General features: G+C 41.5%; 1 protein-coding gene across 12 annotated transcripts in view; it reads left to right on the top strand.

Annotated features, from left to right (window-relative positions):
- SPATA13 (spermatogenesis associated 13) overlaps window positions 1-24,224 on the top strand; it is a 151,895-nt gene that overhangs the window by 122,295 nt on the left and 5,376 nt on the right. For 11 of the 12 annotated variants that reach the window (XM_021286225.2, XM_021286224.2, XM_021286227.2 and 8 more), the window contains 7 exons: window positions 10,912-11,048; window positions 11,476-11,655; window positions 12,725-12,910; window positions 15,566-15,745; window positions 16,409-16,641; window positions 19,252-19,381; window positions 19,952-20,324. In XM_021286225.2, the coding sequence (XP_021141900.1) occupies window positions 10,912-11,048; window positions 11,476-11,655; window positions 12,725-12,910; window positions 15,566-15,745; window positions 16,409-16,641; window positions 19,252-19,381; window positions 19,952-20,324 (1,419 nt within the window). Of the gene's footprint in view, window positions 1-7,133; window positions 8,520-10,911; window positions 11,049-11,475; window positions 11,656-12,724; window positions 12,911-15,565; window positions 15,746-16,408; window positions 16,642-19,251; window positions 19,382-19,951; window positions 20,325-24,224 lie in introns of those variants that run through there. The other variant, XM_021286229.2, reaches the window with a different exon arrangement.

Raw genomic sequence — 24,224 nt, 5'->3', positions numbered from 1 at the left:
TAGCCATACCACACATGTGTTTTTAATTTTCTGTTTGCCCTGCATTCAGCTTATCTACCTAGATAGGCAAACCTTAAATAATTAATTAGCTTATTTCAGAGAACTGTATGTAGTTGCAGTTGCTTACGCAGTGGTGAGTGGAGCCCAGCCAGGGTTCTGGTACATGGTGTACAGGTTCTTGGAAAAGATTGCCTTTTTGGAAGCATTACCCTTTATCAGGCTCTCTGGTGTGCTCTGTGTATGTTTGCTGTAATCGTTTACTATTAGCATGCAATGCTTTCTTCAGTTAATAGAAAGTCTCATCTAGTACTAGTGGGACGTTTTTTGACAGGTGGGACCAGCAGAACCTGGGTTGATACCATTTGTGTTCTTTCAGACTGCCATGGGCATAATCTGAACAGTTGTTCATATTTCACTGGCAAAAGTCGGAAATAAAAGCAAAATTATGATATTATATCCTTCAGTGTTAGTAGTGAGCAAAACACTCCCAGGAACCTTTACTCTGCCTCTCTGTGGAGAGAATAAGTGAACGTGTCTGCATCAGTGCTTGTCATGACTGAAGTAGGAAACCTAACAAATAGCATTTTCAATGTTCCTTTATTAAAATTATACATATGTTTACTAGTCGGTACTTGGCTTTTGTGTTTCTAAGCTAAGTTTTAGCTGCAATGATGTGCAAATTCTGCTCAAAAAATCCCTCAACCACAAATTAATTTATATAAGAACATATTAAAACTGTATTTTCCAGTCTTCGATGGAGCATGACAGTTTTCTTCAGATAGTGATCTCCAGGGATCAGACTTGAGAATTTCTAACTGTAGCAATGACATACATTATATGTATTATATTAGTATTTTCCTTATAATGTAGTAAAATATTGGGGAACTACTGCAAAACCCGTGTCTGGCATGTGTTTTTGCTGTATGTGTCTCAGTATACTTAATGATCCAGATTAGACATCAAGGTAAATTGGAGATCTAATGCTGCGACCCTTTCTAAGATTATGTGGTACCTCAGTCCATGATTCCAGAAAGACCGTGCACAGAGTAACAGGTTTGCCATGAGCTAGTTTTGAGGAAAAAGAGACTTTAAGTGTCCTAGAGTAGGAATTATTTTTCTATTTTTAGTTATCCTTTCCGTTTCATGTTTGGAAACCACATGAAATAATATTAGTTACCTAGACAACTGTCTGAGAGTAGTATCTTTCCAGGTATTTAGCTTTCGAATAACTGGTCTCCTAAACATAAACATTAGGATGACAAATACACAAATCAAGATTTCTGCCACTTTTCAAGACAATGAAGCCAAAGCAATATTGTTTATACTAGATATGACTTCTATGCCTCATTGCAATAAACATAGAAGTTGAGCAGGAAAAGCTTCTGAAATCAAAGCCCTGAAAGAAAGTGGGAATAGAATGGACTTTGCAGTTTGAGAGCAGTTGCAAAGATCCAGCAGAAAATAATAAAGTAACTGGTGTCACACATTCTGATCGCTTTCCTTTTTCTCTTAAATTCACAAGGCATTTCCTTGTCTTTGAACATGTGAGAGTTTTTTGTTTGCTCATGTACAGTGAAATTTGATAGCACAAAAGCCCTTTATTACAGAAAGAAATTCTAAACCCAAGCACTGAGAACCAGTGGTATCTTATTTTAGTTCCTTGCTGAAGCCTAATACATTGCATGTCTACTTTTATAACAATGGGAGGTCAAATTGAAGATGGAAATTTTTAGAAGAACAGCTGTTACAAGATAGTAAATCATCATGCTGTAGGAGACAGAATAATAACCAGCCAACAAGTGAGGGAAACTTCCCTTGAGACTGATATTGCTACTCTTGTGCTTAAAGGGTTACAAGTGTTAAATTGTAATAAAGAGATTACCTATTCATCACAGTAGAGCAATTTTTCATAAGTATCTTAAAAACTAAGCCATCTTTTTTTGCATATTGTGGTGTGGGACTTGAGTTTGGCTAGGTTATCTGGTGAGCTCCTTTAGATAGGCTCAGCTCTGAGTAGGTGGGATGGGGTTCAGCTCAAGTTTAAAAGTCACCTAATTTTAGTCTAAATGCAGGCACTTACATTGGAGTTAAACATTAGAACACCCATTTCAGGCGGTGGAGGACTAGGGCTTGATTCAGTTACCCACCCCAGGGTCCACTGCTGTGTGGGGTACCTGAGCATCTCCTGCAGCTGGCAGGCATGACTGAGGACCTATGGGAGACCTGTTCCTTTCTTCAGTGGCAACTGGAAGCCAGAAAGATATCTTCAAATGGCTCTAAGTATCTACATTTAAACAACTGATCTGGAACCCTAGCCATTGCAGTCAATGAAGGTTAAGAGTAGGAACTGCCTTGGGATGAGGTAGATTGCCCTCTCAGCTGTGTTATTGTGTTAATAACTGTGAGCAATACTTGCTGATTTAGATGGTTTGTTCAAATGTGGGTTCTGGCATTTAGATTAATAAATTTAAGTGTCTTTAATTAAAGTAGTATCCTGTCCTGAGTGTTTGCCTACAATATTACACTACCATCAAGCTTTTCCCAGTTCATCAAGATTGGGTAACCAAGTAGTTTCAGCCTGTGTGGAGCGCAGCTCAAGAACGGAGGTGCAAACAAACTGGCTGTTTGGGAGAGGAGATTTTCAGGTTCCCCATCCCTATCACCAATCAAATAAAAATCCCCACCCCAAGTAGGTTATTGGCTACAGAAGGGAACAAACAGAAGTTATTAATCACTCCTCGATGTTTGCTGCCATCTCCTCGCTGCCCTGTCCTTGCCCCGCCCTGCCCCAGGGAGCAAGGATGTAAGTAGGATGAAATGCAGGAAACGCAAATTCCTGGGTTACTACACTGAGTATCATATTTGTGATTACCAGGAGGTGGGTGGAATATGTCTGATGTTGCAAGCACCTCCATGGTGGTTGCTGTATTCTGTGGCCAAGGCGTCTGAAAAGCTCAGGGAGACAGAAAGACTCATGGACAGGATGTGTAGGAGCATCATGAAATATACTGCTCCATGCTAAGCAGTCCCAGTGTTGCTGGGGACAGAAAAGCCTGTGGACTGGAGGATAATGGCTATGTGGTCCTTTTAAGGATTGCACTCTTAACTGATGGGAAAAGACATTATAAAAAATATGCTGGTGGGTAATGGGATGGTTAGTCACACGGATAGCTGGGCTTGATGATACAAACAGGACTGAGCAGAGTGTTGGGAGCAGGTGGTACATCAAGTGAAGCACCTACGCAGCCTGAGGGACTTTGGAGGGGAGCTGGTGGCTGTGGGGCAGGTCAGTGCCAGGGAGAGGGCAGCGGACAGTAGGCAAGCACTGGAGGCAAGATTGAAGCTGTCAAGTACAAGCTAAAAAAACAGGAGCCCAATGGTAAAATTGTCCAAAGTGCAGCCAATACCATGCTCAGCGTTGCATTAAAAAGAGGGAGATTTAGATTATTTATGAACCAATTTGAAAAAAAAGAAAAAAAAAAGATCCTTTGTTATCTAAACCAAAACAAAAGCAGGCTGCTGACATGCACATCAAGAGATTAGGGAGAAGTTTCTAAACAAAGGACTAGCGGATAGCTAGCAAGGTAAAATAATACACCATGTGGCACAGCATATCCTTTACAGGCAATGTCTATGATCATTGCATCCTCAAATGAAGGATGGGGCAGAAGCTGACAATACTCAAGCAAGAAATAGTCAGAAACAGTTGGACAAGTGCTGTTTAAAGAGGATTTAGTAAAAGAGACAACCCTGCTAGTAACAGTGAAAGTTTAAAAAGATGGAGAAATAAATATATTTTTTAAGAAGCTAAATGGCATATATCCAAAACTTGGTCAAAGGAGGATAGCCAGTGGAGAACAACCAGCATATCACCATTGCATGAGCTTAATAGGAATAGCCGTAAAGATTGCACGAGTGAAAGAGGGTCTGTAATGTATTAAAGAAAAACAGAAAGCCAAATCAGATAAACAAATTGACTCCATCATAGTGCCACAAGATCTGTGGACTGGAATACAGGGAAAAGCATAGTGACAGGATTAAATTATGAACTACCTGAGATCACCAGGATGGTGATAGTAAATTGGACAAACCAAGGAAACCAGAGAAGTTTCAAGGACAACAAGCACAGTCAAAAAGGGAGACTTAAATTGCTGTCCTGTGGGTTAAGTGTTGTAATGGGGCACAGTGCTTTGTTTTCAGGTGTACTATCAATGACTCCTCCATGCAGCTCATCAGGAGACCTACAGGAATGGAAACAATTCTTGAACCATTCCTGAGGTGTGTGCAGGTTCACACATAAGAGCTATTCCCTAAGGGTGGGATGTGTCTCATCTGATTTTTCAGACTTCTTAGCTGGTCTAGGTGATCCTGACTGGAAGAAACACATAATTTAGGGTGCTGTTCATTGACGAAATACAGACAGATAATGAATCTTTCCCTCTGTGTCCATAATGCACTCTGAGCCAATATCCTTGCAGGGGTGAAGGGAGGCAAAAACTACACTGTAGTATGTGTTTTAAATTAAAAGAGAGAATGTAAAGAAAGTGAGAAGTCCTTTATGTAACAAAGGAACTTAAAGGAGCAGCCAAAGGTGTTTAATGTTTGCAGGCAGCACAGAGGAGTATTCAAGGCAGTATATTAGATGCTTAGAGCAAATTCATATCACCTGTCAAAACAGAATTTGGAAGCATCAGGAGAGTTCTGTCATTAAACGTGAGGAAAAATAAACTACGAGAAGAAGAGAAAATAAAAGGCATCCTTCAGATTGTTGAATTGTATCCAAATAGAAAACAAAACAAAACTCCAGTAGTTTTGATGTAAAACTACAGGAACTTAGAAACAATTTGCCAAAGATATAAAAACTATGTCCTTTTTCAAAAATATAAGAAGCCAATAGATTAGCAGACAGTCTGTAGGCCTTGCAAGTGACTGAGAAATAAAACCTAAGCAAAAGTCAGAAAAGAATCTGTCTCAAAATCTCAATAACAGTGTTAGATTAACTTAATGAATAGTAACAAATTGCCAGAACTAACACTTCTGAAGAGATTTCAGAAGGAAATTGCCGAGCTACTGCCTCAGCATGGAATTTGTTCCTGAAAATTGCTTCAGTAGAAAGAAGAAGGCAGCGTTGGGATAACCGTTTATAAAGAAGAGTCAGGAGGGATCCACTGAGCAATAGACCAGCAAGCCTGATGTAATAGTACATAGAATATATAAGTTATGTATTTAGGTCTTAGAACTGTAACAGAGAGTAATCAACAGGGTGATGGAGTTTTATGAGGAAGAAGAGTCTGTGTGCCATATGTAGAAGAAAGTTGTGCTCCATAAAAGGATTAGGTTTTCTGAAAAACATCACTGAGGGTTTGCCCAGGTATAATTTACTTTATTCTCCAAAAGACCTTTGACAAGCTCTCTCAGAAGTGTCTCTTACTAGAGGCCTGTGATAAGAAAGATCCTCCCATGCTTTAATGAGTGAGTAAGCACTAAGAAACAGAGAAAGTGCTTGGTTTTCTTAAGGAGAGAGGTCACGGCTGGAGTCAGATATTCAGTGTCTTCACAAATAATGTGGTAAGGGACGTACAGAATGAAAATATAATTCTTGCTTGTGTGCTAAATTATTCATGGTAATAAAAGTACAAGCTGCTTGAACAGAGTTGCAGGAGGATTTCACAATACTGAGACATGGTGCACTGCACTGGCAGCAGGTGAATTGGTGTTGATATAGGCAAGGTGGTGTGCGTGGAGCACGAGCCTGGTGTGCTTGCAGAAGAATGGACTTTGGGCTGGATGTCATCATTCAGGAAGAGACTTTGCAATCCTAACAGATAAAGTGTCAGTTCAGTGCATAGTAACAGTCAAAACAGTAAATAGAAGGGCAGGAATTTGTAGGAAGGGAGTAGAGAACAAAACAGAAAGCCCAATTGTGCCAGTGGTGTGGTGTGTGGGGGCCATCGCTCTGTTCCTTTCTACTTCAAAAGGCATTTTTTACAGGGGACAGAGAAAGGCAAAAGGACAAGAAAGCCTACTCTCTGTCTCTGTGTGAGGAATGGTTAACGCGGCTGGGGCTCTTCAGCTTGGAAAAAGGTCAATAGGGGAATAAAAGTATCATTGGCATAGAAAAAATGAATAGATAATAGTTATTGTTTCCAGTCATGTAAGAACTAAAGGGCATCAAATAAAGCCAGCAAGTTGAAAAAAAAAACATAGCTTTCACACTCTATAAAATTAAACTATGAAATTAATTGCTACACATATTTCATGTCCCAAAAGTTTACAGATATTTAGAAGGACGTTAGGAAAATTCAGTTCATTAAACACAAAGATATCACTTCTGCCTCAGGAGGGATCTGACTCCGATCTGCAAATAGCTGGAATTTAGGAAAGTGCAACAGAAAAATGCCATTACATGCACCATCTATTTTTATGTTCCCTGGGCATTTGCTACTGGCTGCTGTCAGAGCAGTGGGTGGGGGAACCTTTGATACCAGCAGGCTATGAAGAACTGGATTTTCTTGAGGTGGTAAACTAGCTTTTAGTTCTAGTATTTTAGTATGTGCTACCCACAGCCTTTTCAGAGTGCCTGGTGCAGTGGGTAAGCCAGCTCAGCATGTGTTTGAACAGGGTCACTGTGGACTGTCACCACAAAGGACAGCCTGTGCCTCCTCCTGTCCCCGGCTGATGCTGTGAGGAAACGAACCCGCCACCAGTTCACCCCAAATGAGGACTTTTGTGGTGGTTCAGTTTGTGGCTGCACAGTTGCTGGACATGCCCACACAGAGGAGGGAGGATCACCCTGCTGCCAGCAGCATCCCACGGTGGTGCTGGGCTCATCATCAGGCGAAAGCACACAGTCTGTTCCATTCTGCAAAAATCAAACCAAATGACTGGTTTTAAGAGATAGTTTTTAACATTTCTTCTAGAAGAATTGTCTGGGGTTTGATCTCATTTTCCTTTAGCAGTTCAGCTGGTTTTTCCTTGCATGTAGGAGTTTGACACAGCTGAGAGCTGATCCTCTGGCTGTGATTAAAAGCATGAAGCCTTCACTTGCAGGTCCCAGGATCATCAACACTTCAGTGTCCTTTCTGTTTGCTGAGTTGTGCTTTTTTTTTTTTTTTTTTTACTGATTTGTGCCAAGAAAAATTTGTGGGCCTTTGTATAAACATAATATGTAGTAGCTTCTTTTTACTGTGCTGTGCAGCAAGTCTCCTTGCAGCAAGAAGTCATAGGGAAGTTTGGGGATCTGGAAGATAATTTCTATCAGTCTCCTATGTGGTGCAGCACAGTCTGGATTTTTGTGGGAAGATGGCATTAATATTGCGGGGCGATGTTTAGCCTTTCCTTCTCTGCCTGAGGCAGCGCTAGGGGAAACCATGTGATTTCAGTGGGTGTTGAGAGGTCTCTGTGTGCAGAAATGCCTCCAGGGTTTTGTGAACAGTCCCTGGAGGAGGCAGTCCCCAGATTAAGGACAGGCGCAGCTGAGCAACATAGTTTACATGTAAAGAATGAGCCATAAAGTTTATGGAGCTTTCCAACAACGAATCTAGTGCTGTGTACAAGTGCAGGTTGTAGCAGGCATTGCGCTCTGCTGATGAGAGCAGCTCCTGCCTCTGCTTCCAGTGCTTGAACAGATGAAGCTTCCCTGCAGAACGGTGCAGGTATTAGGGTGGAGAATTAATGATGTTGTGCTCTGGCTGGGTCATTCCCAGCAAAAGTGGGACTGTTTCAGAGCTTCCCTACTTCATTCTCTGTTTTCTGGGGCAGCTGAATTAAGTTTGTAGTTTGAATGAGAAAATGTCTCCGTCCCCTTTTTTCCTGGGAGCAGTCTGCTGCAGCCTTAACGCTTCGGCTGCTTGCACCCTAACTAATGGTGCAGCATTTGCCTGTGAAGCAAGAGAAGTTTAAATGGCCATGCAAAAAAATACCTTCATTGTTTACTTCTACTGGAATTTTAACCGGTATAATATAACAAAGATAGACCGATACTCCAAACAGTGTTGTAATACAAAGAACTCCCAGCTCCCATCCAAGTAGTCTTTCCCTTTGAATTGCAGTCATTTGAATATAGATTGAAATCGCATTAAGCTGCCTTAATGAAAAACAAATGTACTCCTTGGCTTGCTGCGTTGGAGACGCTCGGGCACTCTGGGAGTGGGGTGGGCAGTGCTGGCGGCTGCAGGCGCAGCGCGGCTGGGGCCGGGCAGCCAGGTTTTTGTTTCTTTTCTGGAACTTCCTCCCCAAGGGCACCCCATGATGTCAGCGAGCGGCGAGGGAGCGGCGGCCAGGCTGAGCCGCGGCAGCTCCCCGCCGGGCTCGGGGGCACAGCCGGCAGCTGAAGGCAGTGAACGGGCTGTTTCTCCGTGCCGTGGGTAGCTCAGATCCTTCATCATCCTCCGCCAGCCCCGCAGGACCGAGCATCACCTGGCAGAGGTCAAGCCCTTGCTCTGGGGTCCAGGCTGACGGCAGCATGGTAGCCAGGGGGTCAATGGCACGATTCTGGAGTCTGGAGAGCCTTCAGATGGGTACGTGTCAGTAGAACATACTATCTCTTGCTATTTTTTATAGTGTTTTTAGATTGAGCTGATAAACTGCGGCAATCAGGGGGCCTGATTCTGATCACACCTGCACCGTGTCATCCACAGGAGTCTGCAGCCTTACACAGGTGACAAAGCGGCTCTGAGATCAGACCAGGCTGTCTTTTAAGTTTCTGCGTCCCATTGGTGTGATCAGGAAAGCCCAGCCCTACCTCTGATATTTCTGGCTGTAAACAATAGAGGAATAGACGCAGAATGCAAGCGACTGGGTTTTGCTTGAGAATAACTACGAAGACAATGTAAGCTTGTTGCTTTGGTACAGAATTATGAACAGTTATCGGTCCCAAAATTGCAGTCATTTTTCATCTGAAGACGAATTAGGTTGTTTTGATGTGTTGTTGTTACTGGAACAAACCAACAGGCAGTACTCAGTACAGTGGAGATGTATAAAGGATCATTTGGATTAATTTTTTTGGTGTTGCTTTATAAGCTAAGAATTTATTTAATGAATTATTTATTTACAGATTTTAATAAAGCAGTTTCAGTAAGTTTCACAAGATGTATTTTAAAAGTTGATAGGTGCTCAGATTTATGAGTCTGTAGGAAAACAAATATTTGTTTTTTAAATAGGGATTCTGCATCTTCCCTGGTTAGGCAGATTGTACCATTAATGCGAGTGTATATTTCAAATGCTGGGGAGTAGAAGAGAACTGCCAAATAGCCATGTTCAGTTACATCAGGAGTATGCCATGGTTCTGCACTTTTAAAGGGAAGGGAAATCTTCTAACATTTTTAGTGAATCTGTGCAGTAATCAGCTTTGATCTCTCTTGCAAATTAATACCCAAGTGAGCAAAGATGCTAGTGATGGTACAAGCACCCATGAGGAGGGGGTTGAAGTGTTTCTCCCTACAAAGTAAACAATGGATAGGCAACAGTGTGTCTGTTAGTTGTGCAGTGCGTGCAGTAAAACCAGGAGTCATCTCCCTGCAACTCCCACCCATCCGGAGCCCAGCGCTGGGCAGGCAGGCGGTCCCCAGGCTTGGCGCAGGGCAGAGAAGAGGCAAGGTCAGGGCCAGGTGGAAGCGGCAGGTTCAATAACTCATCGTAAAAGTCCCTTCCCAGACACTCAGGAATGAGAGAGATGCTCTGTAGGCTGCATGGCAGCTTATCTGAGACACAGTAACTGTTAGAAAAGGAGTTTAGTGATAGCCGCCTATTTTGGATTTTTTGATACATATTTTTTACATAATTTTTAATAGGATTTTTGGGCACTGTATGATCTTCAGACTCTCTAGTTTTTCACAGCTTGAGCCTGCCATGGGAATAAACCTTTAGGGATAAATTAACAAGGACCACTCAAGCATTGGGCCACTGGTCATAAATGCTTCTTGATTACTATCTCATCTTAGAGCTGGCTTTCAAAGGCAAACCTGCTCTGAAAGGGTCTAGCACTGAGCGGTGTGGACATGGGTCAGTCAATGGCCTCGTCTGTCCACAGACTTCTTCCTCTGCCAGTAGAGATGATCACCAAAAGGATCTACCACCCAGCGATGTAGCCTCAAATAGCTTTTACAGTTTTATATGGTAACTGCACATTTAAATGTGCATAGTGACAGTAACTTAAATGATGTTTCTTGTGGTTTATGTGGCTGGGTAAATAAGATGAAGCCCATCTTAGTTCTGGCATCTGTTTCTTTACAAAGCTGCCTCTTTGGTCAGAAAATGCACAATTGTCAAACCAAGGGGCTTTTTTTGTATTTGGGGCAAATAGAACAAGTTCTTTTACAGGCAGTCACACCATGCTCAGGCTGGACTCCCTGGCCCCTTGGGCCACCCCACAGGTATCGGTGCTGTCAGAGCCTGCCGTGGTCAGAGCAGGGGTTGTGGTGTGGGCTGCCCACCTCTCTGATGGGTGGGTGGGCATGGAGTTGTTGGGTGGTTACATCCCTGCAAGGAATGTGATGAGGTGACAGTGCCCAGCCTGGGACCAGCAGTAGTCCCCTCTGGCTGCTGGGGGCCCGTTGGAGCTCTCCCGCCTGCCGTGCGGGAAACAGCACTGAGCCCTCCCTTCTGATTCAGGGCCTTTGAGATCTCCTCTGGATAAAAAATAAAAAAATAATGGTCATAGTTCTCATTTTTGTGCACAAAAAGGAGAATTTCTCACTTTCGTCAGCTGCTAAATGAGAAAATACCGAAGAAGAATAAAAAGTATTTAATGGCGGAAAAGCAGTTTTCCTGAGAGCTTTGCTGCCCTCCACTTCTGCTGTTATTGTTATATTCCTGACAACAAAGGCAACTTCTCAGCGATTCCTCTGGTATTGTTTTTGGGGGAGAATCATAAAAATGATGAAGCAAACAGCTGTTGCACCTTTGTTTTAGTTGCTACAGATGGCGGGACTGAATCTTCAGCCTTAGTGGATGACAATGGCAGTGAGGAAGACTACAGTTACGAGGAGCTCTGCCAAGCCACCCCCAGGTACCTGCAGCCCGGAGGGGAACAGCTAGCCATTAATGAGGTAACGTCCTGGGCTTTGCATGGCTGTGATGACGGGCTGGGGCATGTGGGGTGTGTGGATTCCACAGGTCTGAGGTTTCATATTAATAAAAAGTGCAATGACAGTAGCCGGCATAGTGAAGAATCGAGCAGCCACAGTGTCCTGTCTCTGGCACGGCCTGTGAGCAGATGCCAAGGGAAGAGCATAGGGACTAGTACTTTTCTAGGAGCCTAGCTCATTAGCCTATGTAACTGCTTTGGAGTAGGACTCTTAGTTGTTCTCACTAATAATCTACGCAGAGATGTCTGAAAATCCAAAATGTTAGTTTTATCCTGTAGTAGGAGTAATCATGGACATGCTATTGAGGTATTTTAATATTTTTAGTAGTTTATAAGCAGTTAATTGTTTATCCTTTGTCCTTCACAACCTCATTTTCTTCCCATCTCAGCTGATCAGCGATGGCAGCATTGTCTATGCAGAAGCTCTCTGGGACCATGTGACTATGGATGATCAAGAGCTGGGCTTCAAAGCTGGAGATGTCATTAGAGTCCTAGAAGCTTCCAACAAAGACTGGTGGTGGGGGAGAAATGAGGACAAGGAAGCCTGGTTTCCAGCGAGCTTTGTCAGGGTGAGTAACTCTTGCTTTTGCACCATTGTCACACGAGGTTCCTAGCAGGGTGCATCAGTGCAATAGTCATGGCATTAGATTTAAGCGAAGGGCCTGATTCTTTGCATCTTTGTGTCTGAACATCAGTGGTGTAACTCTAAATGACTTCACAAGGAAAAAAAGCAATAGAGAATCACACCCCAAGATCCCTTAGCTCCCCTGACACTTTTTACTCTGCCTTCTTCCTTTCTATGGTCCTGTTGTAGTGAAAGGAATTTCTCGAGCAGAAATGAGGGCATCAGAAAGCTCAATCACGAGCAATCTGTTTGGAGAGGACTCAGCAGTTTTCATGAGGGAGTGGGGAAAGTTATACTGCAGGGATTTATTGGTAACATAGGGCTTAATTTATTATCACAATGTTGTTTAGGCATCTGGTTCACAGTCTGAACTCCCAAATCAGAATTCAGCCAGATTAATGACGGTATAATTCTCGAATCACTTAAAATTGAACTATGTTTTAGAAATTATTTTGAAGTACCTTTTTGAGAGCCTGTAATGAAGCTAGGGCCACAATGTATGAAGTACTACACAAAGTGCCAGAGACGGTTCCTGCCTTTGCCCTTCCAAGATCTCTAGCCAACATGGGTAAAAGTTGAAAAAAGAGGTGCTGTTAGCCACATCATACAGACAGGGAACTGGGGCAAAGTGTTAAAAAGTGTTTGAGTTGTCTACTTTTGTAATGTTTACCCATATGCTGGATTGGCCAAAATAACACATAAACTACTAGTAAGGGTCAAAAATAAGCTTAGGTCTGAAAAATACACAGGCAACACAACATGGTGTTTCTCAGATACTATGAGTAGAAAGCCACGTATTTAACCAGGCAGAGAGCTCAACACTTGATTTGAATATGCAGTGGGTACAATGAAATAAATTCTGTTGTGGAACCGTCTTTATAATGTGAGAATGACAACATTTAACATTTCTGTAGCAAGTCCTCTCTTAATTCTAAGAAGTTTGTAACAGTTTTATCACATTTTGTAAAAGTTTGCTGCTTTACTCTAGTTTGCTTTGTTTGTTCTGGCTGCAGCTGCGAGTTAATCAGGAAGAAGTGCCAGAAAACGGTAGTAGTATCCAGGATGAAGAACAAGATGCAGATATGAGCAAGCATCGTCAGAAAATAGCTGAAAACAAGGATCAGATGAGAACCAACGTTATACAGGAAATTATGAACACAGAAAGAGTCTATATCAAGCATCTCAAGGACATCTGTGAGGTACACACCTGAGGGCATTCTGCTGACCTTATGTAATCCCATATAAGTTGAGAACTGGAGTGGTTTTTCATATCAGAATATTCCCAGTTGCACTTCTGGGGCTGTCGGTCAGACTTTTCTTGTGTCTGCTTATGGCTTTCCTCTCTGCCGACTGCCACAAGGCACTGCTTCCTCCTTTTATTAAAAAAAATCCACTTTTGACATGGAAAATGTGCTTTGCTTATCTGACTATTTCCCTAATAATGCGAGAAGGAAGTCCAGTTTATTTAGAACCTTTTATCACTTGATTTAGATAGAAAACTTTCTGTCACTTTAATAAAATCAATTACAGTTCAGAGAGAAAACTTTCTGAAAGTAACTTGCAAAGATAAAGTTTACTGGATTAAATTTTGTTGTTGTTTTCTCCCACAAAGAGATTTTTGCTGGATGCTTAGTAGCTATGAAGAAGTCTATATAAGGTGTTTTAGAGCTGCCTTGCTTAATGGGACCATAAAATGTGGGAATTTTTTCTGCTTTTTGTTCAAATTTTGTTGGAGGCCCACACTTGGACAAGAAGCTTCTTCATACTTTTCACTGAAGTTTGCCTCTTCTGACGTGGATTGTGACACATTTGACCTGCATTTGACTTGTATTTGTGGTTAGCATCTGGAAGAGCGCTAAGCAACCTACCAAAATATTCTTTGTACCCTTAGTTTGCTATGTCTCTGTCTGTATTTGTCATGTCATTCTCCAGTCCACCACTCATCATTAGATTCTTTCATGGACAACCAAGTAGACAAGACAGCAGCGTTTTTTGATTCTTATTTTTAATTTTTAAAGATCAGGCCTTTTAAATGCATTTTGAAGAAAAAAAGGAAAAACAAAATGACAAAAATGGCTAATTTTTAAACATTAAATGTAAGTTTTGCCGTTTAGACTCACTATTTACTTAAGCTAGTAAGCTTGACTGTGCCTAAACTATCAGGGAGGAATTAATACATGCAGCTGTGTCGCTGCCATGGTTAGCTGAGTTCTGGGACATGACATTCTTGTTTTACTGACCTATTAATTCTTAGACTGATATTAGTAGTTATTTTTCTCTAATACATATATTCTGTACCTCTTTCTTTAATCTGACATGCCTCTGAGTTTAGCACAGGAGAGCAAACACAGATTTTCCAAGTAAAGAAGTGATGCTCCATGTTCACATGTGGGGTAGAGATGGTCTGCTTTCCTCAGATTGAATCTGTAGGGTGCTGCAAGCAGGTCATGAGGCTGGAAACATACTCAAGTAAGACTAAAACAGAAAAGCCTCTGCAGATAATAATCCAAATTTGCAAGCTCTGCACTAGAATGAATCACTAGGGCTGGTGCAGCCAGGATCAAGCTGGAATATATACTGAAAAACATCTTACACTGAAGAGGTGTCTGCAGTCTGCATGACAAGAGCTGCACAGGAATTAGTTTTCCTTCTGAGTGTTATCGTCCTAACAGCAGTAAATGTGGTAGCTGGCTTGCAGTGTAGCCACGGCACAGCTCTCAGAGCAGATGGCTGTGGAGGAGCGCCAGCAATAGTCAGGGTTGCTTCCTGGTAAACCTCACTGGAGCAATTGCGAGGCTTTTTACAGCTGTCTGCTCCCAAAGCGATTTGAGGAAAACCTGCCTGAGAGCAGCCAAGCGGAGAAGCCTGGCAAATAACCCGTCACGCCAGTTAACCTTCACTCTCATCTGCACCCCAGCACTGTAACCGACTGATAGCAGAGCACAAGCACAGCAGCTGTTGCCGGACATTCAACCCCTGCACTGTGTCCTCCTCACCACACTCAGTTTTGTGGAACAGGTACCTGGGGACACGCTGGCTGTGTGTGGCGGTTGCTGCTGCCTGTTTCAGCCCTTAGAGACCCCCACCGCACCTTTGCCTCTTAGCCATGTGAGTGCCGATGCCATCTAATGTTGGTTACTGATGGCAGAGCAGAATTTACTCTGAGTGTATTTTAAAACTGGAGGAGTCAGTTGTGTATCTACTTAACACTGGATGTGAATGAAGTGTACTGGACCCCTGTGTTGTTCTTACAAGTAAAGAGAAGAAAACCGGAAAACTGATCGCTGATCGTATTTTTATGTGCGGTCTTGCTGATACTTTTACCTCCTGCCAATACTACATGGATTTTACCAAACAGCAGCATTCTGGCTGTGTTATAGTAAGTTCTCCATTTTGCCTCTCTGGCTTAGACTGTGGGCTGCTTATGTACTTGTTAAGGAACCTGTACTTTTGCCTTGGTAGAAATTGTCTTTATATTAGTTGTTTTGGGGTTTGTTCTTATCCACATAGAGAAGAACTGTCATGGCACAGAGCAATTGCCATGGAGAAGCACGGTGGCTGAAGCAGCAGCACGCACGGGGCCTCATGCCGGGCTCACCACCGGCTTGGTGGCTGGTTGTAACAAGGAGATGCGAGTAGGCTTCATGCACTCTGCAGGTTTCTGGTTCCCTGGTTCATTTATGGTACATTTCAGATGAAAATTTGAAACTGTGTGTTTGTGTATGTGTGTGTATGGCTGGGAAAGCACTCACCTGCCCGTAGATCACAGGAGTTTTGCCAGCTCAAACAGACTGTTCAGGGTAGAACCTGTTTTCACATCTTCAAACTAATGATTTTTTTAATTTAATTTCCAGGGTTATATTCGGCAGTGTCGTAAACATACAGGAATGTTCACCGCAGCTCAGTTAAGCACCATTTTTGGAAATATTGAAGATATTTACAAGTTCCAAAGGAAGTTTCTGAAAGATCTTGAGAAACAGTACAACAAAGAGGAGCCTCATCTGAGTGAAATAGGGTCATGTTTTCTTCAACACGTACGTTGCAAAAGTAGATTTTATTTCTGAAATTATCAAAATGTGATAAGAAAATGCTATGTTATGATGTTAGGAGGAGATAGTAGTAATAAGTGCTTATCAAATACTAAACTAGGTATAGATAGCATTTTAGAGTTGTAAAATAATTTACAATTAATTCATTATGTAAAAGTTTTAGATTTCTCCTCATCTTTAGCCAGCTTGTAACTTTGTACAGAATTAAGTTTCCTTTTCAAAACTAATTATCACAGATGAGCTGGACTATTTGCAGTGATCTCATATTGGGCGTGCAAAAATTTACTAAACAAAATAAGGAAAGAAAGTGATGGGGAAAGAGGCTGTGAATTCATGATAGACACTTTATAAACCTACAGCTGTCTTCCCCAAAGAAAAGGACTTCTTAAAGTGGGTTTGATTATCCTGACTCAATGGAGGCCTCTATTTTCTGTATTCTTATAAATAAGGTACGTAGTTTGGACAGTTACGAAGTAGATTTCCGCATACTTTCAAGGCTGATTAACCTGGAAAGAATATAGGAAATGGATTATTTAATATAATTAGATATAATAGAAGTTACAAAAATCTTTCCTCTCCAGTAGACACATACTTTAGTTAAAGCTTTGACTTTTTTTCTTTTTTTTTTCTTTTTTTTTAATTTTGTAGCAAGAAGGCTTTGCTATTTATTCAGAGTATTGTAACAATCATCCCAGTGCCTGCATTGAACTTTCCAAACTAATGAAACAGGGCAAATACCGTCACTTCTTTGAGGCCTGTCGCTTACTTCAGCAGATGATTGACATTGCCATTGATGGTTTTCTTCTCACACCTGTTCAGAAAATCTGCAAATACCCTCTGCAGCTCGCAGAATTGCTCAAATACACCACTCAGGAGCACAGGTGAGAGGATGAAAAAAGGCAAATCTTCTAATAGTAACAACACTTGAGCTTTCTGGGTGACACAACACTGAATCTTTTGAGGTCAGGAACAAAAGTCATTGCTATAGGTGGGAGCTGCTTACTAGATGGGCATCTTGGAACCATCATGAATATTAAAAAAAACAGTATCTGAAATGTGGCACAGAGGACTGACAGGATATGAGACAGAATGAGGAAAAACTGAAAGAGGGAGAAGGAAATAGGTGCCGAAATAAGATGCAGGGAGAGATGTGTGAATCAGAGTGAAAAAAGCCAACGTGTCAAAGAAATTAAGGAGGAGGAAATCCACAGTAGAAAGGGGGAAGCTGCATAAATGTTGTGGAGACAGGAAAAGGTGAAGAGGGCCTAGAAAAAATAACCACAATCTGAGCAAGTTTGAAAGTGAATTTTTTGTAGAAGTTTATTAATAATAAACATTGTCTTTGTTTGCAATAAAATCCAACCATTAGATTTTTCAGCTGGATGAATAAGAACTGAAGTTGCAGGTTGTTAGCCTTTCCAGTATACCCCTGAGCTGATTAATTAGTTGACTAAATTAAGATTTTATCTTTAAACGTCTGCTTTTTTACCTTGTACAATCACAAGAAAAATGTTCCATTGTGACCTCTGTGTTCAAAGTCCAAATGCAGCCTAAGGCAATGCTTCCTGGCCTCAAGTTGCACCAGGGGAGGTTTAGGTTGGATATCAGGAAAAATTCTTCACAGAAAGGGTTGTCAGGCATTGGAACAGGCTGCCCAGGGAAGTGGTGGAGTCACCATCCCTGGAGGTGTTTAAAAGATGTATAGATGAGGTTCTTAGGGACATGGTTTAGTACCAAAGCTAGGTTATGGTTATACTTGATGATCATGAGTGTCTCTTACAACCTATGATCCTATGGTTCTATTCCTGGGCCAAACTCTGCATTCCTTTAATCTTGAGAAAACTCCCCTTGGAGATGAAGGGATTTTTTCAAGAGGCCGTTGCATAGAGAATGTCAAGTACTGACACTCAGGTGCGAAATGCCTCCATTCAGTTCTGTGGTTACCTGGGAAGACCTGCAATAAAAATTTCTAACACGGGTATCTGTTGAGCTACTAAACCTGTAGATGAAGTGACAGCAAAGTCTCGCCACCTTCCACCCATAATACTCATTTTCCTCTTCTGTGGCACAGCATCCAGAGATGTGCCCATACACAGACATATGCCCAGATACAGAGATGCTCACAAATGGGCAGGTCCCCACCCACACAGAGCCTTCGTAAAGCTCCAGACAAGTTTGGTTTGGTAGCTTTTTGGTTTGTTTTCACAAAAAGTTTGAGGATCCAATGTACACAGCCTGCTGGGAAGGCCAGAGGTTATGTGCAGCAAGGAAAGAATAACTTACACACCAACAGAGAAAGAAGGAACTGAGATAAGGAAAGGCAAGAGCAGCAGCATGGCTATCATGCAGTCACCCTGTGGGACATCTCCCTGGTGTTAATAGGATCCTGTTATTGTTAATCTCACTTTTTGTAGACAGGGTGGCAGAAAAGAGTTTCCAGAGGTATAAATAGAGAGAAGAGAGTAACGTGCAGATTCAAAAGGGAAGCGCGTCTATCAGCAGCAGGCAATGAAAATAGGAACTGAGACAGAAGCAGATTAAAAGGACAGAGAGGCTGACCCCTTTGCAGGATTTATTTCTGGCTTGTGCTGTTTTCTGCCTCTGGCTGCCTTTTCTGCAAGAGATGTTCTGATAAAGGAGGGGAGGCAGCTGCTCTGCTGGGACTCTAAGGCAAGAAATACATCTCTTTACTTCCTTCTTCTTAAAGACTCTGTTTGAGGAAGGGGAAGGAGCAATGGGTGCTATACAAATAGAACCAAAACCTTCCTACAGGTTTGGGAGATTCATAAGCATGTGGGGAGCTCAGGGAAAGGAGGAGAGGAGCAGAGCAATGGAAGAAGACAGGAGGCTTGCATTTGACCTGCAGCAGGCAGGCGAAGGTGACAGTCTAGGCTCTTATACATTTGTTCCATAAAAATGGGCCACTTTGTCAGCATTGTCTCCTTAATTCTTCTCTTTGGTGCCCATATTCTTGGTTCCTTTGCTCACCCTGTTTGAGGTTGCTTTCAGTATTTTTTCTACCCAGATAGTGTTCTCTGTTTGTGTTCACTGACCCAGCCATTGGGAACAAGAAGGAGAAAATAAAATTGCTAAGCTTGATTAAAGGAATTCTCTTCCCAATAAAATCTCAGTAAAATCTTACTTAACAACAAATTCCTTTGGTGAAATGTAGGTATCACTGAGGTCAATGAGAGTTCTACCATTTTTTTCAGTAGAGACGGTATTTCAATTAATTAATCTACCTCTTCTGCCTTCTTCTACCAGCTTATTAATTTGCTCCTGGACAAAGCCTAGCAGTACCACAACACTGAGTTGTACAGACTACTGTGTGAGGTTCAGGATAGAAGAGAATCAGGTTTCTCTTACTTAAGTACTCAGAATAGAGGAATAAATGGGCAACATAGGTTAATACTTCAAGCATTGTGTCACAGTTTTTGATTGCATCATATCCATTGCTTAAGTGATCTTTGAAATGTGCCTACATTTCACAGTGATTATAATAACATAAAAGCTGCATATGAGGCTATGAAGAACGTAGCGTGTCTGATCAATGAGCGAAAACGAAGACTAGAAAGCATAGACAAGATTGCACGTTGGCAAGTCTCTATCGTAGACTGGGAGGTAAGTGTCAGCGGGTTCCTTCCCAGAGCAAAGGTACTGTGTACAGTACTTAGTGTCCCCTACAGTGTATATTTTTCTGCATAGTAGGTAGTTTATGGTGTCTACTTTTCAGCTGGTCATTGCCCAGTTAAAAGTCCAGTTGCTTGATTTGCAGTGATTCTGTTACTGATTACCTTGTTTATTACTGAGGAAGAGCAGCATGTGTTAGCATGGACACTTGTCTTTGACGTGACAATCGATTGAGTTGACAAAATGGATCTTTTTTAAAAATGCTAGACCTATATCTGCTTTTGATTTTTGATAGTTTTATCAGAACCTGAACCTGCTTCACTGACTTGAATTACTTTCTTCCGATTTGTGCAGAAATAAAGCGGAGCAGAACTACATTCATTGAGTTTGCTTGTATGAGATTATCTACATTGCACGACATTTTCAAATATATAATTTCAAATAATAAAAATACAAGAAAAGTGAATGAACTTAAGACTTGATTGTAAAATGAGACTAGTTAGGCACACAGTAAGGTCTTAAAATATTATTTACTCACTACATATGTATGTATCTCCTTAGGGACCAGATGTGTTAGCCAGAAGCTCTGAACTGATCCACTCAGGAGAACTGACCAAAATATCAAAGCAAGGCAAAAGCCAGCAGAGGACTTTCTTCCTTTTTGACCACCAGCTCGTGTTCTGCAAGAAGGACCTACTGAGGAGGGACATCTTGTATTATAAGGATCGTATTGACATGGATGAGATGGAAATTGTGGACACTGAAGATGGCAGAGACAAAGACTTTAACATTAATGTTAAGAACGCTTTTAAGATAATAAACAGAGCAACAGAGGACATTCATTTGTTCTGTGCAAAAAAACAGGAGGATAAAAAGAGATGGATGGAGGCTTGCGAAAATGAAAGGAGAAGAGTTCAGGAAGACAAGGAAATGGGTGAGTGGAAGGATTTCCTCTCTAAAAGGTGGTATAAACAAAGGGGAATGTTCTTGCTTTTCCACTTCTTTATGCTTTGTGCAGATGTGCACTCTGCCTTCTGGGACTGTTGTGTCTTTCTTACCCGACATGACCTTTATCTGCGTAAGTGAAGCCTGTCCAGTGCATTCAGCCTGATGCCCAGGGCAGCCAGCTATGACATCTGTGTCACAGCATCGCCCGTGTCATTCTGGTGCATTATGGAGCAGAATGAGATATGGCAAGATGCAATTCACAAAGACCAGTCAATAATAAAAGCCCATCCAAAATCCCAGCACTTTTGTATGAATCATTGGCCCGAAACATTTGTTTGTAAAGGACACTTTATAATAAAGCCGAGCAGGAATAATTTATACTGTCTGTGACCTATAATGGCACCTCCTGTGCCCAGGAGACCTGTGCAGTTGTGTGGTACCATTAGTTACAGACCAAACAACAGCACTGGGCAGTTTACAGATAAATGAAGCCAAATGTTGAGTGAGCAAGGAAAAATGCAGGACCTTGCAAATCCTAGCATCAGCTTTAGAACCACAGCCTGTGGGACAATCTTCGGTGCCTTCTGCGTGAATGTACATTCAGGATTGTTATTTTAAAATTGTGGGGTTTGCATAGTTTCCTGCTTCCTTTAAGATCAGTGACAAAAAAATGCAACAAAATCTCATTGGCAAAATATACACAAAGGAGACAGTAACACTAATAAGAAAAATGAAACTATTTTTAGTATTGCTGAAGAAGTAATAAAGTTATTAGTGCACCTGTGTGTGTTGACTGCATAAGAACTTATTTTTATAATATTGTCCAGGTTTTGGATTAAAATTGGAAGTGCATTGAAGTAGATGATATAACTCAGAAACTATTAAAATTTAAACAAGATGCCAAATCTCACATTTCATGTTCACTTAAAACATTGGTCAGAAGAAGAGGAAAACAGGACTAACCCTTAGATTACCAATGTAAGCCTTTTGATCTTAGTGGCTTTTGCTTGTTTGATACTGTTGCATAGATGAGAAAAATAAGGCCTCTTCCAAATGTGTTGTAGATACTCCATAAGCTAAAGAAAATACTTCCAAGTTTACCAATTCATACTCTAAACCCAGTTTTAACTCTTCCCATTGCACCAACAGTTGCAGTTAACCCAAATTGTCTTGATTCCAGAATAAAAAATGAAGCAGCCATTGTTAAACTTTCCTCAAGCTTTCCTCAAACTCTCCTCAAACTTCGCAAACTTTTCAAAACCAACTATTCTCCTGTTCTGAACATCCGTGACATTATCATCCTACTGAGCACAACACTGATGGCTTTCACGAGTTCCTCTGTGTAGAGCTTGTTCAGTCACCTTGTGCTCATGGGGATGAGTGGTGGCCACCTTTCCTAATCTGCCTAAACAGAACTCTAAAATGAAGTGGATACTGCAAAAGGGTGAAGGTGATTGGACGGTAATAAAGCAGTGCAGAGGATCTGATGAGGAGGATGCAAACAATTCCCCTAGTAACAAAGTTACTGAAAGTCTCAACTCCAGCATAGGATGAGAACAGCAGTACAGTCATATGGAAGGACGGTACTGAATAAATCACAGCTTGTGCTTTTGTGAACAGGGCTGAGCAAAAGAGGAGAAAATGTAAGCATTTACCATTCCTGTGATTTCTGAGGAGCATTATTTAGCTCTTCAAATCTGTATCTACACCTCCTCCTGCAGTGGTTGCTGTGGAGCACTGGGAGAGTATGTTGAGCAGGCTGAACACCGTGTGTCAGGATGTTTCTGAGGCTTGCACCTAGTGCTTGCTGTGGGCAGCAGCAGGGCTTGCATGTGCAAGCAGTGAGGTGTTACAATTCCTTGTAGGTGACACTGTTTCAGAAATCCCCAAGCATGAGGAAACTGCAAAAGTGCAGCAGCTACAGCCCCATGTGTAATTATTTATTCTACTGGGACCTCATGAAAATCAACATGTGACACTCCAAAGGGTAACCACACAACAGCAATGGCAGTGGCAGTGAGGATATTCATCATAATAGCGCTAACCCTTCTTTAGGGCTAGGTCACAAATTCCCCTGGTGCTGGGCACAAGTATTGTGAGGGAGGGTCCATCGTGTTTGCTGCTTTTAAGGCACGGTGCAATATCGTGAAGAAAATTCAGATAATGAGAAACTATTTTTTTATAATGGCACATAGGCACATACAGCCTTTTCTGCCCATGTGACATCCAGCCTTCTGGAAACTTGCTTTTCAAATGTTACAGCTCATTAATCGGATTTGGTGGTACCTGGTTTTGGCATAGGTATCATGAACCAGAGGCAAGATAGTTGAATTGTAATAGCTAATGTCCATCTGGCCTTGTGAGTCTTAGTGGCTCAGATGTTTTCTCCATTACCCAGAAGAACTGCTTATTTTCTAAAATTTCATTTTTTTGGCATAATTAAACATTTCCTTTAGCCAAAACCAGTGGAAAGGCGCCAGTATTCTCAACCTCAGGTTTAAATTTATCTTGTTGATTTTGTAAGCTATCTTGCTGGACTTCACGCAAAACCTCTAATCTAACCTTTCAGAGAACAAATACATACTCTTCCAATTCAGAATTGCAAATGGCATTTTACTTCTATTTTCAAAGTCACTTTGGTACGAGTCACTGTCTCCCAAACCATATCTAGCTTTTCTTAGCTTTTGTGAATATATGGGAAGAAAAGGCCACAGCCAGAAAATCCTTCTCCAAACCACTAATAGTAACCCTAAGAAAGTGGTCTGATCTCTGTTGATTAAATTGCTTTCATTTTTTAAATCTGTTTCCTTGTTTCTATAAAGGAAAAAAACCCCTGCAAAATAAAAGAAACTTCTGCTACCCCAGAATTATGGTTAAGTGCTGTTGTATTGTGAGTTAATAGGCTGATTTGTCATAACTTCTTCCTAAGTTCAGGCTAAGAATAAAGGGAATTTTAAAAGTATTGCAGGAAGATGCAAAATGGAACCAAACAAGACACTTCATTCTGACTTTGAATCACAACTTCTGTGCTCTTTATGTGCATATGAGTGAAACGAGTGACATCATGTGCATGCTGTGGTCTCCTTGTGCTCATGTGTGTACCACATCAATGTATCTCAACTGTCCTTTGCACAGGGAGGGGACACTAGAGTGACACCAGCCACTGGTGTCACCTTTCACAGCACAGGTCTGGTGTCTCTGTACTCAGCACAGATCTGTCACACACCCATCATGTGACAGTAAATAGCACAGGGATCACCACACACTGTAGCATCATGCAAGTCATACAAGTACACAAGCAAGTACATGAGAAACCGGGGTGAGGGATCCAGCCCCGGTCTGGTGCAGCCACAACCACATCTGAGCCTGCTTTGGGGTCTGATTGATTATGTGATACTGTCACCTCCAAGTGGAGGGAAAGGTACCCACATTTGTACTGCAATACCAGTGACTTCAGTTTGTTTACCCCATGTTAGCTCAGATTGAGTGAAAAAATAAACAGATTCTGCATTGTTATTCACTATTTGGTGGCTTGTAGCTTTCTGAAGTGTAAATTTACACTTTTTTTTAATCTCTAGATACCTGGACTTATTTATAATAATAACTTTTTGTGTACTCAGTTCCCCAGTGAGTGCCATTTGCTTGAATTGGAAAGCAGCTTTTCCCAGTACAGGCAAATTAGTTCCTATTGTCATCCCAGTGAAAAACTGTATTTAAATTTATACGACAAAGTAAAACATACTTCTAAAAACTTGATGTATATCACTCTTAAGCTTTACTAAAAATTGTTTAAAATATTCAGAGTATTTCAAAAAGATGGACCAAAATTTGAACTCATACTGCTTTGAAACTGGGTCTATCTTTTTGAAACACCCTGTAGTTTGCT

Source organism: Columba livia, chromosome 1 (assembly GCF_036013475.1).
Source record: "Columba livia isolate bColLiv1 breed racing homer chromosome 1, bColLiv1.pat.W.v2, whole genome shotgun sequence".
Lineage (NCBI taxonomy): Eukaryota > Metazoa > Chordata > Aves > Columbiformes > Columbidae > Columba > Columba livia.
Note: the sequence above shows the minus strand (reverse complement) of the source record. Positions and strands in the feature narration are given on the sequence as shown.